We start from the raw sequence: 16,595 nt of genomic DNA, 5'->3' as shown, positions 1-16,595 counted from the left end.
TTCAATTATAAGTATGCAACTATAAGTTAGAAGTTGTAATAAAGCAATACATGTAAAAGATATATCAGGGAATTTATGGCACGTGTTTCATTTCACAAATCTTTAATAAAACAATCAAAGGTCTGTTGCTGCCAAATAAAGCTACCGCCACCTTTAAAGACACATGTACACCAAAGCATGTAGAGTACTTCAAAGCCATGTGGGTGCAACAAATCATATTTCATTTGGGGAAAAAAATTAAAGACACATTTTTATGTGGATATAAATGTGGTACGTGGAATTGCATTATAATGATTGCACACAGTCGTACATAGAGAATCATGTGTTCCCTACTAAGAATATATATATATATATATATATAAAAATCAGAAACCAGTTATTCTTCTCTGAAACACAGATACTGTAGATGTGGGTTTCTATGAAATTTATAGCAATATGCGTTTTCTCTGATGGAATGGTTTCACATTTAGTTTATGAAGACACCACATATTTTTGTTTTCCTGTATTTAACTTCAACAGCCGCAGCAGGTCTAAGAAATCTTTAACCGTTTCAGTCATCAGATCATATGGGCCAGATAGGGCCACCAAGAAATCCTCAATGTTTGCTGGGAGAAGCCTATTGCATCTGGACAATCATATCTTTGTGTTTAGTTTTACAACAGTTAACATAAGTATGTTGGTTAGTTGAAAATATGGTTTTACTCCTCTGGCCTCATTCCTGAAAGTACCACACCTTCCAGAATGAGTTCACAAAGATCTAATCACTGGTTTCTGTGACATAGAAAAACAGCAACACTGTTATAGTGCAGACAGTTCTGCACTGGGCATAATGAATGTTGGGGTCCAACTTTGTCCTGGTGATTTCCTCTGACTGCTCAGTGATGAGTCGTTGCTCATTTCTCAACATTATTCTGTGCATAATGTTGAGCTGATTTCACCCAGTTTAATGAAAGCAGACAGAAGGGAACCCCCCTTCTCTGGCTAGTTAAATCAAAAACAACCTAAATCCAAAAGTTTGGAGTGCTCTATCCTCGTAATGGTCCAATCTGGAGACGCTCCTGTAGTATACTCCCTTTGAAATCTGCCACAAAGACAGAATAAAGATCAGAATTAATTCTCTGAGAGACACAAAGACTTTCAGTATTTTAATGCATTAGCCATACTCATACTCACTCATAAATTGCACTTAGCAGTCTCTTAGCTTCCTCTCCCTCTCCAATGACCATCTTAAACATGTGAGCTCCCTCCGTGTTGTCGTCAGGAAGCTGTGCGCTTGTCAGATACCAGAAACGAATCAGAACACTGACAAATTTTCTTCCTGGGAAAAAACAAAACAAAAACAGAACACAGATGCTGATTAACACTGCATAAATAATCACATAAAAATATATTAAACATAAACTGGGTCTTTAATTGGGTTAATATCTTCATAAACTGAATTTATTCTGCAGTTTTATAATGGCAACAAAAAATAAATAAAATAAATCCCTAAATTTCAGCAATGTGTTAGTCTACCCTGTAATACCCTCCTACTGAAGATTTGTTTCAAAACAGCACACCAAAACACTTAAAAGAAAAATAAAAGTCTCAGCAAATTCCCTAAACACCTGGACATTGTTGTTCCTCTACAGCTGTAGTTGTAACGTTACCAGCAGGAGAGCTGCAGGTGCTCTTGCCAGGATTAGCTTCCCTGCCATCAGCAGAGCTGCTAGTATCGTCATTACTGTTACCAGATTCAGGTTGCTGTGTTCATGCATCGCAGATATTTTGGTCTGACTTTCAGATGTTTGGGGGCGACGTCTGTCAATGTCAGCCACAACATTATTGACATTTTTTGGGAATCTCTTAACAGAACAAGTTGTTGTCAACTCGAGTACTGTTCTCCTAACTACACTGGTCTCTCCTGTTCCCTGCTCCGTGTGTGAGGACACACAGATGGTAAAACAGAGCACAGGACAGAAACTACAGTGGCTGTCAATGCAGACTGAAGTGAAAAAAGCGAGTACAGTCGGGTGTTCATTTTAATGAAGGAACATGTCCCTTGGTGTGATGATGTTCTGTGACAAAAACGAATGAGGTATAGTAGAGTTCAGATGCCAACAATTCCAGGATAAATTCATTGCTGGTTTTAATGAAACAATCCTTAAGGAACTCCAGGGGGTTGATACTATAATATTGCTTACCATTATCATCATAGAAGATTCCAACGTCTCCAAGTGTCGTGTGCATAATCTTATCAGGATCTGCAGAGAGTGCTTTCTTGTAGTTGGCTGGCAGCACGCTGCACTTTTCCTCCAGCTTTCCAACCAGCTGCAGGGACAGGAAAATGGTGAACTTGTGAAAAGATTAAAGGCAGGATAAAATATCCAGCCTGCTGTAAAAGCAAGACGCATTTCAAAATACTGCACTGTATGTTGTATTCTTTGATATAAGACCAAATATCTGGATTATGTTTGGTTTAATAGTAATACACTTAAATTACAACTTAATTAGCAACCTCAAATTTGTCTTTACTAATGTCTTTCTTATGTATAATAGTTCTGTGGAGTAACTGGTGTCTGGCCTGGTTGGCTTATGATGCAGTGCATACTTGGGCCCCACAGTGCACATGTTTGATCTGATTCGTAAATGATTAACTATCTTGCCCTCACAGCTATATTATAACCAAACGACTGGCCTAGTCTACTATAAATCTACATTTGTTGCCATTAGTCAGAATTATTTTACGTGGCATGAAACGGATTCTAAAATATGCTTGTCTATGGGATGCACAGTGAGCTGGGTTGGCATTTCTTACATTTACTGACCTTTCAAAACCCCTGTTTCTACTAAACACAAGACATGACAGTGATTTATAGTGATTAAACAGCTCAGAATAGATCTGAAACTAAAATACCCCAAAAATGTAAATTAAAGATTTGAACAGCGACTGTATTTGTGAAGTGTGCTGTAGTACCCGTTTATTCATTTTGTGAAAGTAGTACAGCTTGGAACTATAGGAATCGGTTCACTGTGTGTATTTCGGGGTACCATACTCACGTCTTCAGCTACGAGCCCATCCAGGGCTTTGAACTGACACTCAGACAACAGTCCGGAAACATGGACAAAGGCCTGCAAGAGTTAACACAACATCCTCATAGTTACCAGAGCAGATACAACATGGTATGTGTTTGGATTTCAGGTTGTAAACAAACCAATCTAGCAGTGGTCGTTGAGAGCAGTGGTAACCCCTCTCAGTTTCCAGGTTTAAACACACCTGCGTCGCTCCCTCCGTAAACTCTTCAATAAGGAAGTCTTTGTCGAAGTAAGCCCTGATCAGAAAGAAGTAAATCCGGGTGCGGAACCAGGTGAAAGGGTTCGGGATACCGATAAACACCACGTTCTTCACGGGTTTCTCCTGTCCCGGGTCTGAGCTGTAGGGACGGGCCGCTACTTCCACAGCGGCAGGTGACGCGGGAAGTAGCCGCGTTCTACAGGACCTGTTCAGGGCGATTCTTTCATTTGAAAACAGACGAGCAAAGCCTAATGTTGATGGCAACCTGTAACAACCTCTCAACATGGGTAGCGCCATCTTTCCCCCCCGTCTCTAGCCATAGACTGTCCGTGTTCTTGTATCTTCCGGTTAGGAACAGCTCGCGCTACGTGCAAATATCCTCAAAACAACAAACCAGAAACACGCGTTTTATAAGAACAATTAAAAACAATATTTAAATATGTGAAATGACTTATACATTATTAAAAGTCCACCCTGTTTTTTTTTTTTTAATTATTTTTTAAGTAGACCGTTGGAATTTTCTTATTTTTTGTTTCTATGGGGAACACTAACAATGTAACACACTATGAAGTTCTGTAGTGTTTACTTTCAGTAGCTAAGAATTTTCTAAAGAAAGCCAGGCTAAATGGAGATCCAGGAAAAAGTACCCGTGCCGATATTTACAGAAGTAGACAGGGACGTGTTTCTACGTGAGATTTATCCAGAGGTAAGACAAACCTGTTAGGTGTAGCGACTGCGGTTATTCATCATGACTGCAGAGAAATGTGACTTCAACCGTACAACCATCTTCTTCTTCTTCTTCTTCTATTACCGTTTTAGTGGCAGCCTCCAGTCACACATTCACAAACTCATTACATTCACAACGTTACTCATCGTTGCACTGTGAATAGACATTTGTCTTATGTTCACTAACATATAGTATGATTGGTTAATTCATCAAATGGCCAGTTTATAAATTAAATCATTTACTTATTTTTTTGAACTTGAATTGAATACGTTTTGGACAGTTAACCTTTAAAAGTAGTGGTTTGAAGTTTTCTGGTCTCTGATACATATACATACACCAATCAGCCACAAGATTAAAACCACTGACAGGTGAAGTAAATAAGATCAACCATCTTGTGACAATCCAATGTTCTACTAGGAAACCTCTGGACCTGGCATTCATGTGGATGTTACTTAGACATGTAGCACCCACCTAGACCAGACCAGACACCCCCACCCCATAGCAATGACACTCCTTGATGGCAGCAGCCATCCCCAGCAGGATGCAGCCTGACACAGACACACACACAGAAACAGTTTAGGAACAACTAAATAAACATGAGGAACAGCACAAGGTATTGACCTGGCCTCCAAATTCACTAGATCCCAAACTGATCAAGTATCTGTGGGATGATCCACAGAGGCCCCTCCCCCTCGACCCATAGGACATCACGTACATAGACTGTGCAGACTTAACATTAGCATGCGTTAACCTCAAGTGATGTTGATTTTATGCTAAACGTAGCAATGAGGCACGTGTATTTGTCTGCCAGTCTAGCCAGAATAAAGTCACTCACACGTTAACGAGGAGTATTCCTTTCCAGCGCAGACCAGCCGTGCTGAGAGGTGTGTGTCTGGGACCATGCCTGGAGAAGTGGACAGTTGAATATCTTGCACAGAAAGGAGGTGACAAGGAGGTGAAGATTCATGTGTCCACAGTGCCACAGATGGATTTCCTTCACAAAAACTTTCTCTACAGGTATGCTTGCTCACACAGACACACATCTGTACCATTCTGTTTGTGTGAATACAATACACTCCATAGCCCCTAACCATCTCAACTTAATGCCTCACCCAAACCACGAACTCACCCTGAGAACCAAGTCCGAAACAGCCGCCTGAAGGCCTGTCCTAAAACAGACAGTTAAAATGTCCTCACGTATTCTCCTCTGCAACTTTTTCATCTCCTGTATATCTCATATTCACAGGACTCTGCCATTTAATGAGTTTGTGAAAAGAGCATCAGAAACAAAACACACTGACTTCTTCCTGTGTGAGGTAAGAATAATACAATAAGGATTTGGTGTATACTGCAGTGTGTATAGTATGTTTTATTAATTCAATGTCCTCGGTCTGTTTTTAGGATGAGAGCTACTATCTTCGATCGCTGGGAGAGGATGTCCGAAAGGTGTGGAGAAGACTAAATCTTATAATGGATGATGAAGTTCGATGCCAATTTTTATTGTAGCTATATTATTTTCATGTGATGAAACTGTCTTCACTCTGGCTCAGCAGAAGCTCTTCACCAATCATCTGAATGTGAAATAGAGACGGTTGCTTCCTCTCCTGCAGGAACCTGCTGATCTGAGCAAACAGTTCCCAGACTTGGCGGAGGATTTTCACATCCCTCACTACTTTGAGCCTGATCAGTTCTTCTCCAGTGTCTTCCGCATCAGCTCCTGTCGTCTGCAGCTCTGGACGCACTATGATGTGAGCGCTAGAATGTGTGGTTAAAGGTTAGGAGGCTGCAAGGCGGTCCGCCAGATTGGAAAGAAAAGTTGACGATGAAATACAGGCATCAAGCAGAGAGCTGTGCTTTACGCATGCTGGCAGAGAATCAGTGTCTGTGGCCATTACTGTTCAACTTTGCTGTATCTCAACACTGAGGTGAAGGCCTGGGTTTTATCATTGGTTCCTTCAGGTGATGGACAACTTGCTGGCTCAGGTGACGGGGATGAAGAGAGTGGTTCTCTACAGCCCCCAAGATGCATTGCACCTCTACCTGTCTGGTAAGTAACTATGGAAACACGTCAGTGCCTTAGTTTGAATGCTGAAAGTATGTACACCGATCAGGCATACCATTATGACCACCTTCCTAATATTGTGTAGATCTCCCTTGTGCCTCCAAAACAGTTGTGACTCATCAGAGAATGGACATGGGCCTTCTGAGGGTGTCCTGTGGTGTCTGGCAACAGAATGTTGTTAGTGGGAGCCTTTGGGTCCTGTGGGTTGAGGGGAGGGGCCTCTGTGGATCATCCCACAGATACTTGATCAGTTTGGGATCTAGGGAATTTGGAGGCCAGGTCAACACCTTGTGCTGTTCTTCCTTGTCCTTGAGCAAGACACTGGACCTGTGGCACTGGTGTTTGAATGTGTGTGTGCTTGTGTGAGCAAACCGGTAGATGCGTCTGTGACTGTAAAGTGCTTTTAGCAGCACCATAGTGCCATCAAGGAGTGTCATTGTTATGGGGTGGGGGTGCCTGGTCTGGTCTAGGTGGGTGCTACATGTCTAAGTAACATCCACATGAATGCCAGGTCCAAAGGTTTCCCAGCAGAACATTGGATTGTCACAAGATGGTCAATGTTATTTACTTACTCCTGTCATAATGTTGTGGCTGTTCAGTGTATATTGTATCCAGATACTGATTTCAGTCTGTTTGTTTAATCCATCAGGTGATAAGTCAGAGGTCCTGGACATTGATGCACCAGATTTGAAACGGTTCCCTGATTTTGTGAAGGCAAAGCGATACGAGTGTGTGCTAGAGCCTGGAGATCTGCTTTTTATCCCCGGTAATGAGAGCTGCCCATAACTCTTTTACCACATCTTAACGACAGAAATGGCATTATAATATCACAGTTTACCCATTCTAATACTCTTAATACTTATAATCCACTTTTCTGTTTTCACAGCTCTGTGGTTCCATAACACCCTAGCGCTGCAGTTTGGAGTTGGTATTAATGTGTTCTGGCGTCACCTACCTCCAGACAGTTACGACAAAAAGGACCCATATGGTAACAAAGACCCGGTGGCTGCAGCTCGGTCCCTTCAGGCTCTAGAGAGGGCGCTACACACTCTGGATGAACTTCCAGCTGATTATCGAGACTTCTACGGCCGCCGTATGATTCAGCGCATCCAAAAGCGGACATACTTGGACAGTCTTTCAAGAACAAAGTCCCAGGAGGACTCTGACAGTACAACCACCAAACCTGGATGAGTCTGCAATAAAACAGCATTTGTCTTTTGGATTTTGAACAGACAACAAAGTAATTGTTTTGGCCTCCGCGTGGCACAAAGATGTAAATCACATCAAATGTTATTTTTGCTGAGACATACTGTATAAATCACTATTTATAATACAGTGGGTTTTCAAGGCCTAAATACAAAGCTAAAAACAACCTTTCTCATTTTCTTTCTGTGTTTTAACAGTTTTAGTCTAATTTTAATAGAAAATAAATTCCGCACCCTTCAAACCTGTTTGTTAAGAGCACAGTATACTTGTCTCTTATTTGTTTTGCATAGTAAGGCTCTTCAGTCAAACACCGCAACTGACAGTTTTCTAACCCACTCTATACTTCAACCGGTGCAGTCTAATAAGTATGTGGAAACACTAGTGTGGGTGTGCAGAGCCAAATAGTCACGGAAATCACAAACAAAAGTCTAAGGTACTAATTTCCTCTTTAAAGGACTGCAATGTTTTGTCTATTTTTGTCTGTTAGGAGCAGACAAAATGCAGTGATGTATTGCATACAACAGATATATATTGCTTTCAACAGGAAAAAAATAATTGCTGTACAATATGGAACTTTTCAGGTTTACCAAGTTCCTTAAATATTCTGTACATCCTTCACTCTATTACTATAACTTATGAAATAATGTAGTTTTTACAGGAGATGCCTCTGAAACTTGATAAACTTGGAATGTAGCTCTTTTCATGTTTGAACAAGAAAATGAGCAACTGCTAGTAACGGTGGCGGCAGTATTATGCTTTGCTTACTTTTTGACTACGTGACCCAACAATGTCAACTCAGCATCTACATGTTTGCCGTAGGGCTTTCCAGACTTACTGTCCCCAGGGTCAACGATACACTGCTGAGGTTAGGCTCACAATACGGCCTCAAAACACCTTAAAAGTTAGTCTTGTTTCCTGGACTACACCACAGAATTAAAGAAGCTGTAAAGTTTGAAATTTTATTGCACAAAGATTATACTTCTTTAAGTTTCCTTACAAACATGTTAAAGCTTTGTAAACAGTGAAGCAGCATCTCCCCAGTGTGTTCAGTATCTCCTGCTAACACCGCTTTGAGTCCCTATTGTCACATTTCCTCAGTACAGTCTCAGCATTTACGTGTGTGCGCAAGAGCCAACCAGTGATTGACTATATGAAGCAGAAAGCAGAGAAGAGTTAACGTGTCTTAGCATAAAGATGAGAGCACACTGTGGGTCAAACCTGTTCGGTATTAAGTAAACCGCTGGCTACAAGGGAAAGTTGGTGACTCTTTTGACTACCTGAAAAAGTTTTTGTATAGCTGACAAACACCCACATTTTTGGTTTGGCTTTGGATGCAAATAACAAAAAGGTAAAGTGAGGAAAATCCACAACACAAAACACTGAAGCCATCTGAAGGTAACAGTCTTGGGCCATGGGCATTGGTACTCTTCCCTGCATCGTCATCTGTCTTTAATATCTTCTCCTCCATGTGAGCGAGGTGACAATATCTTGATGGGAGGCAGCAGAAAGAAGGGCCAGTGCAACATGTAGTCTCTAGCAACATGTTGCTAGACAGAGAAGTCCTGCTCTGTGGCCTATTCCCCCTTCAGCAGCAGTGCTGAGGTTCAACCAAAGTCATGGTGGAAGCAGAAACATCTGCTCCCTCGCGTCATTTACTTTCTGGGTTTGTGCACGATGCTATGAAGACTTCTCATCAGACAAAAAAAATGAAAACAAAGAAATGGCACATTGCTTGGTGGTGGTGTCTAATTTGTGGATATAATACCTAAGTTAGAATTTTTTTTCTTAAGGTCGCTATTAGCCAGATGACAGAGACACCCAGAATGCAGGGTGACTGTCTTCCAGGTGATCAGCCAGCTTTGGTTACAGAGTAGATCTATGGAGCTGCAGCGTGGGGCCGGCGTTACGGAGTCTGCGCCATTCCACGGCTAGACTTTATCTTCTCCAGTCTTTTAGATAGATGGTTGTTGTTCGACTCCAGTTCATCGATCTTGTCCAGCGCTGATCGTAGCTGTCAGATCCAATGTGGAGGAAGAAAAAGATTTTCAGTTAGTCAGAACTTTTTTTTTCCAGGTGAGTTAGCCTGTAATATTAATGTTAGAAAACAAGACCGTGCCTCTCTCTGTAGTTTGCGTTTCTCTGCCTTCAGCTCGTCCTCCACTTTTTCTGCATTTTCTGCTGAAGACTTGTAGCGTGTCACCTGACCCTCGAGTCTAGTCACCTGGACACGAAGAAATGATATGAAGTGAGAAATGTGTCATGACTTTTATGGCACATATGATGAGAGCTTCCAGGATTCTTCTCAGCTTACGTTTTGCTCTAAAGCCGTCACTTCTTGTTCTGCCTTCACGAGCTTGAACTTCATGTCGCTTATTAGCCTATTTGAGTCTCCTGGGGATATTTAGTAAGAGCAAATATTTGTTATTTTAGGAGTCACTAAAGTAACTTCTACAAGGCAGTTTTTATGCATTAGCACACTTACTCTGCAGTTCCACTATGTTAGGATCGTTGCCATTTTCAACTATTTCACCGTCTGGACTAGAGCCCTCTGTGCCATTCTTCTGTGTTTTCTGTTCCAGCTGGGCTTTCAGCTTCTTTACCTATAAATGGAAGCGCAACACGTCATTGGATACACATAACAGTCAGCCCCACTACGTATCATTTACAACGTTACCCTCAATAGATCCCATGGAATAACCCAAACACAAAGTGCAGTTTTTCGCAACCACTGCTCAGCTGAGGATTAATACACATTGAGTGCTCTATGGGGTATTTGCATTTCCACCACAGTGTCGTTTATTTGTGTGTCTTCTGAGTTTGAACTTGAAGCTCTTGCAGACACACAAATTCATATGACCACCTTCCTAATATTGTCTAGGTCTCGCTTGTGACTCATCAGAGAATGGACATGAAGGTGTCCTGTGGCATCTGGCAACAGAATGTTGTTAGTGGGGGCCTTTGGGTCCTATGGGTGGAGGGAGGGGCCTCTGTGGATCATCCCACAGATACTTGATCAGTTTGGGATCTAGTGAATTTGGAGGCCAGGTCAACAGCTTGGTGCCTGGTCTGGTCTAGGTAAGGGGTATAAGTAATGTAAGTAACATCCACATGAATGCCAGGTCCTTCACCTATCAGGGGTTTTAATGTTGTGCTACTTTTGTCACTCAGTGGATACAGTTTTAAGGCTAGGTAATTTCTGAACTCTATCTGAATACAGTACATACATGGGGGTGGCCGCATTGTGTTGTGGGTGGATGCTTGCTGCAGGAGTGACTGGTGCACTTTAGAAAATACACGGCATCGCTAGGAAGGAAGATTATGGGCTACACTGAAGCAGCACCTTAAGACATGTGCCAGGAAGTTAAAGCGTGCTTGCACATGTGTCTTTCAATTGACAGTGACCATACATACTTTTAAAGTTGTGGGAACAAAGTCAAGGCATTTGACTGGCCATCACCAACAAACCTCATTCTTCAGAAACATTTTTGTGCAGAACTGAAAAAGCATGTGTGAGCAAGGAGGCCTACTAACCTGACTTGAGTTACACCGGTGCAGACAGGAGGAGTGGGCTAGAATTTGTGCAACTTATTGTAAGAAGCTTGTGGAAGGCTACCTGAAATGTTTAAAGGCAGCGCTACTGGATACTAACTGTATGTATGTACACCTTGGAATAGTGAGGTTAAATGTGCTTTCAATGTGCGCGTTTCTGTGTGAGCATTTCTCAACACTGTCTCACCTGCTCTATCATTTTTTCACGCTCATCCACCAGTTTCCTCAGGCGGATCTCTGAAACACAAAACACAAGTCTGAGAAAATTGCCGTTTCAGAAAAGCTCACTTCATATCAAATGATCAATTTAAATGCATCACAGTGCATAAAAACATCACTTCCCATAACAATAAATTGAAAAATGAAGTTAACATACCAGTGGTGGGAGGAGCCAGGGAGATGGAAGGAAGGGGGCTAAGGATGATGCATGCAACAGAGCAGGCATCCATGGGGGAGTGATGGAGGGGGGCGTGAGGAGGGGTGTTAGCATGCACAAACTGTGAAGAGGAGGGTCAGTGCAAGAGCACACACCTTCTAGGACTACAGCCGCACTATATGACCACTCAGATATGATAACACAAAGTCGTAATGAGATATGGACAAAAGAATTCTTTAACATTTCTTGCAAGGAGCTTTATGCCATTCAAAAAATGTCCCACAGAAATGGATTTAAAGCAACATTTCAGATTTCAAATAGGTAACAGCAGGGTGTTTATTAGCATTCCAATTATTTCCATTTAGTGCAAATAAATGCAAACATGCTGTACATTTAATCACACTTTCTATGCTTTAGAATTAAGAGTCTTTGAAAGTGAAAATGCCTTCTTTAAAGACAATCAAACATAATACATTTTAAACTTCAGCACTGTGGTTTCACCATGTTACGTCTAGAGTCTTAAGGCAATTCACCAGAAAACATTTTTTGGTTTCACTGTGAAGTGAATTCATGAATGAGTTCCTGGAATACATAGAATAACATAAAAAGATTGTGTTGCAGAGAAATCCTATCAGTGACAATATAACACAAGCAGCATGATGAATGTGCATCGATAGCAAATTAAATGTTACCTGGTACAGTATGGTCCAATAGCAAAGTAATCTCAAGTTATTTACTTTTGTCGTTTTGTACATATAACCTCAATGAAACAAAATAACACACACACCAGTTTATCTGGGACAAAATCAAAGTGCTGAGAGGTTTTGAACATTTAAACTGCTAATTAAAGAACAGTAGAGGGCATATCAAATTAGATTTATCCATACTATGCTGTATCTGTAGACTAAGACATTTTACATTCCTCTTTGGACTTGCCTTTGCTTTTCTTACTACTCTTCTTCCCGTCTCTCCCTGACTGCAGCGCCTCTTTGCTGCTGTCTTGGCCTGCACTCTTTGGTAAATCCAAACCTTCACCCTGTACCTCATGTTTGATAGCTTCTGACCCTTCCTCTAACAGTGAAGACGCCTGGTTAATGTTCTCTGGAACAGCATTTAACTCTCCAACATTCAAAACCTTTACATTTTCTGTAATAGGTGTCTGCTCGTCTGTTGCACCCATTTCTTCCTTCGGTGCGTTTTTCTGATCTTCAGAAACATTTCCACCCTTTTCAGATGTGGCTTCTTCATTGGTGACAGAGTTTTCTTGAGGCATGTTTGACTCTTTTTCTTCTTCATTACTGCTCTCAGCTGGCTTGTCTTGTGTATTTTCATTTGATTCAGTATTACTTTGGCACAACCCTGAACTACCAAAATTGCTTTCATCTGACAGGACTTCAACTGCCTCCTCAATTTCTTCCTGCTCTGAATTATCAGGAAGACTAGATACTATAGCTGCTTCTACATCCATGTCATCAAAATCAAAAGACTGCCCTTCTTCATCTTCGCCGTCCTCTACATCGCTGTTCACTTCAGCTGGCTGAGATGAATCAGTATTGTCACATTTGTCTTGACTGGATTCACAAAGCTCCTCAGCCAAAGGACAACAGGATGACTCACTTTCCTCATCCTGACTGTTTTTATGTTCCGTATCTTCTACAAGAGCTCTGTCCTGCTCAGTAGAGGAACCAATCTCAGTACCTTCTGTTGGAGAGGAGGATTGATCTAACACAGCATCAGTATCTCCTGTTTTCAAAGGCACCTCAGCATTAGATGTATCAGTCTGATCCACATGCTCTAATGTCTTGTTTTCCGCGTCATCCACTTGTTCATCTTGTACAACAGCTTCTTCAGTGTCAAATGCCTCACCGTCACTCTCACGTTTTTCATCATCCAATGAGCCGTCTGGCTCTACTGCACCTTTAGGTTCCTTCATGTCTTCATTCAGCTCCTCACTTTCAGGTCTAGCTTGCTCTAGCTCTGAATCATCACCACCCTCACTGGGAGATACATCAATAGGTGGGAGGCATTCTGGTTCAGTCTCCGTTTTTGCCCCTCCATCATCTGTGATTGCTTCAGCTGCCTCAGTAGGTTCTTTAGAAGGAACCTCGATCAAAGAGTTGTCACTGCTTGAGTTCACGACTGCAGGCGGCTCTGAGTCAGATGAGCTCTTGAAACCATCAGTGGTGTCCGCCAAAGGTGGCAGTGGGACAGATGTGTTATCTTTACTCTCAGATTTGCTCATGGATTCAGACTCACTGTCACCAATTATCGGACATGCGTCAGCTTCAGTGTTGTCTTTACTGCTTGTTTTAAGGCTGTCCCCAGAGTTAATGGCTACACACTCACATTTCATGTCATCGGTAGACTCAACTTCATCCTCGACTTGATCAGTGATTTCAGACACAGTATGGTTGCCATCGCCATTAGTAGAGATAGGTTCTGTATTACAGTTATCTCCACTCAAAGTACAGTCTTTATCCAGGTCACTTGTGCTCTCTTTACTGTTGGAGATGTTGTCAGGTGGAGTGAGGGTCTCTGGATCAGGACTTGTCATAGATTCCATTTCTTCTACTTTCTCTGTTTCCAAAGTTTTCTCGTCATCTGTTCCATCTGTCATGGTTTCATTGGGAGTTTCAACTTCTGTGGGTTCCACTGCCTCTGCTGATCCTGCCATCTCTTTTAGTTCCTCGTTGTGTACATCCGTATCATGATCCTCTCTTACTTCACTGAGACTGTCAATGAGGCAAGGGTTTTCTGTAGATGCCGATCCTTCCATTTCCTCTAATGTCTGGGTTTCCAGGGTTTGTCCCTGAAGCTCATTTGAAACAGGATCCTTTCCTGGTTTGTCTTCCTGTTCAGAAACCCTTCCAGTGGGTTCCGCTACCATTTGTTCTACTGTATCTACTTCCTCAGCTTCGTGCTTGTCTTCTTCATTTTGAAGGTCATCCATCTTTGACTGGTTTATGGTTTCCTCAACAGAACTGTGAATGACAGGTTTTATTGTGGGCCCACTGTTTATTGCTGCTGGTTCAATTACTTGTTCTGTTTTACCATTTTCTTCCTCTGTTCCACCTTTTTGCTGGTTCTTGTTATCCTGAGACCCTCCTTTCTTTTTGGCTCTCTTCTTCTTTTTCTTTTTTTTCCCTGAAGCAGTTGCACCCTGAGACTGAGATTTACTTGGTGTTTCCTCTGCTACATCATTCTCTGCCTCCTCTGTGTTCTCAGGTTCTTGCTGGGGTTCAGTGTTTGATACAGCTGTGGCGGATGTTACGGTGTCACATGTCTCTCTAATATCATTACTGTGTGTGTCAAACCTACTACTTTTGGTTTCTGTTTCAAGATCTTGGTAACTGGTCTCTTCTAACTTTACCCGCTCAGATATTTCTGTTTCTGGAGCACTTTCCTCGGGACATGTTGCAGGCTGAACCTGTGGAAGTTCAGGGCTGCAAACCACTATATCTTTGGTTTCTGTGGTTGGACAGTCATTCATGTCAACATTTAAATCATGGCTGAGGCTTGTGTCCCCAACACTGTCTTCCTCTATGGGTAAGCATGTCTGTTGTTCTTCTGAGGGCTCTTCTTTGCTCGATGTTTCCAGTGTGGACACATCAGCAACATTACAGAGTGTGTCAGAGCTCAAGTGATTCTCTTTGGCTTCCTCAAGCTTTTCTTGCTGCTGCTCTGGATCCACCTCCTCCTCTCTGCTACTTCTCAACTCAGTCTCCTCTGTATTGCCTGAGAGATCATGAAGAGCATACAGTGATGGGAGGCCCAAAAATGTTGACTTAAAACATGACTTAATCTTCATCAGGATGTGGATCAGCAGAAGTCAAGATAAGGCAGAAGACCTGGCTGATTTACAGGCCAGAAAGAGAAGCATAGAGCTGAGATGACAAAGAAACGCCCAAGAAGAAGAAGAAGAAGTAGAAGAAAGGCAGAAAGGATCACCGAAATGAAAGTCATGATCTGCATTCCGACAGTGTGAAGAGGAAAGAAGCCGGAAGCTGTCAACATACAATAACCCAAAGAAAACTTTGCTACAAAAAAACATTTGTTTCTAAAAAGAAATTTTCAGCTGTTTAAGAACATTCAACTGTGTCACTGCAAGCGTCATCACCAACACCGCTAGCTAGCACCGCACAGCTAGTATCTTTTCAGAACTATTGTGTATTGAATGGAAATTATGATAATGGTGTAAGACAAACATAATAAAAGCCAAAACACTTAATAGAAAACAAGGAAGACAAAGCGATTCCATACACGGGATTTTAGTGGAAGTCTACTGGAAAAGTGCGATAGAAATCAGATAGATGTTACTTAAAGGATAAGACTGGTGAGTCTCAAAATTCAATATGTTAGTCTGCCTCTCACTACTTTCAGACTTTTCACACAAGACCATTGTTTCCTTTTTTTAAAATACACCTTCAGAACATTTAAAAAAAAAAATGTTTTCAAGTGGTCACTGTCGATGTAGTGAACATTACTTAAACCAGATTATTTAGTATAGTAGTAGTTTGCAGCAGTTTTCAGCTGTAGATGAACACACATTTGGTGCTTTAGTGAGTTTACAGTAATGAAGAAACAAGTCATCCAGTCTAACACAAATAGTTACTGGATTTATCAGAATTGGGGAAAAAACTAAACATATTAAAAATGCTGATTTTTTTTGTTGTTGTTGTTGTTCATAGTTGAGATAAGATGACAGCTCAACTCAATGTCTAAAACAATTACAGATCACCAACCTTATCTTTTAAGAGTAAGTGCAAATCAGAGGTGAAGCAACACTTGACATTCCAGAGCATAACACTAGAAACTGAAGCATTCACTCCAAAATTAGACTAGTGGAAATTCTTCCAGTGAAGAATAGTGAAAAAGCATACATAATCTTAACACACACACACACAAATATATATTATATATATTACATTACTATTTAAAGCATTTTGGAATGAAAGTCTTCAATTAGTCTTATGCTAAGCCATGCAGAAAGAAAGGACTTTTTTATTCCACAGTGTGTTTTACCGAGCATGCTGTTCCCCTCTGTTGGTAAGGTCTGTGAATCCGGAGCTGATTGGGAAGCAGCGTCTGCACTGGGGGACCCATCAACGTCTGCCTCACCAACCTCCCCATTGATGTTCAGATCAGGTCCCAAAACTATTCCATGTTTCTAAACAATAAAAAGTCAAATATTAGCACATGAAAATAGTTTTTTTTTTTTTTTTGGAAATAAATGACTGACACATAAGCTTCTTCTAGAAATGTAATGCCAAGAATACAAGTATTTCACACAGACAGTACCTTCAGAATATCTTTCAGCGTTACCACCTCTTCTCTGAGCTCATCTCGTTCAATTCGGATTGCATCTGTGTATTCTTTCTGTCGCTCTAAGGCCTGAGCAGAG

The 16,595-nt window shown here is 41.5% G+C and overlaps 3 protein-coding genes across 7 annotated transcripts in view; 1 reads left to right on the top strand and 2 right to left on the bottom strand.

Moving 5' to 3' along the window:
- Window positions 1-103: 103 nt before the first annotated feature.
- Window positions 104-3,574, bottom strand: maip1 (matrix AAA peptidase interacting protein 1). The gene is made up of 5 exons (XM_084544279.1): window positions 3,257-3,574; window positions 3,040-3,111; window positions 2,184-2,310; window positions 1,174-1,318; window positions 104-1,081 (listed from the first exon to the last, which is right to left on the bottom strand). The coding sequence occupies exons 1-5, from the start codon at window positions 3,569-3,571 to the stop codon at window positions 991-993; spliced, it is 750 nt and encodes a 249-aa protein (XP_084400405.1). The 5' UTR covers window positions 3,572-3,574; the 3' UTR covers window positions 104-990.
- A 270-nt stretch (window positions 3,575-3,844) lies between these two features.
- Window positions 3,845-7,699, top strand: tyw5 (tRNA-yW synthesizing protein 5). Its single transcript, XM_084545064.1, has 8 exons — window positions 3,845-3,980; window positions 4,864-5,018; window positions 5,248-5,317; window positions 5,403-5,447; window positions 5,612-5,749; window positions 5,961-6,048; window positions 6,713-6,829; window positions 6,950-7,699. The coding sequence occupies exons 1-8, from the start codon at window positions 3,900-3,902 to the stop codon at window positions 7,252-7,254; spliced, it is 999 nt and encodes a 332-aa protein (XP_084401190.1). The 5' UTR covers window positions 3,845-3,899; the 3' UTR covers window positions 7,255-7,699.
- A 99-nt stretch (window positions 7,700-7,798) lies between these two features.
- The window catches only part of lrrfip1a (leucine rich repeat (in FLII) interacting protein 1a), a 39,452-nt gene continuing 30,655 nt past the window's right edge, over window positions 7,799-16,595 (bottom strand). For 3 of the 5 annotated variants that reach the window (XM_084545059.1, XM_084545061.1, XM_084545060.1), the window contains 3 exons: window positions 16,493-16,585; window positions 16,217-16,361; window positions 11,074-14,929 (listed from right to left, as the gene is read on the bottom strand). In XM_084545059.1, the coding sequence (XP_084401185.1) occupies window positions 12,099-14,929; window positions 16,217-16,361; window positions 16,493-16,585 (3,069 nt within the window). In that variant the 3' untranslated portion in view covers window positions 11,074-12,098. The other 2 variants (XM_084545063.1, XM_084545062.1) reach the window with 2 other exon arrangements.

This window comes from Chelon labrosus (assembly GCF_963514085.1).
Source record: "Chelon labrosus genome assembly, chromosome: 5".
Taxonomy (NCBI): Eukaryota; Metazoa; Chordata; class Actinopteri; order Mugiliformes; family Mugilidae; genus Chelon; species Chelon labrosus.
This window is presented reverse-complemented; position numbering and strand designations above follow the sequence as displayed.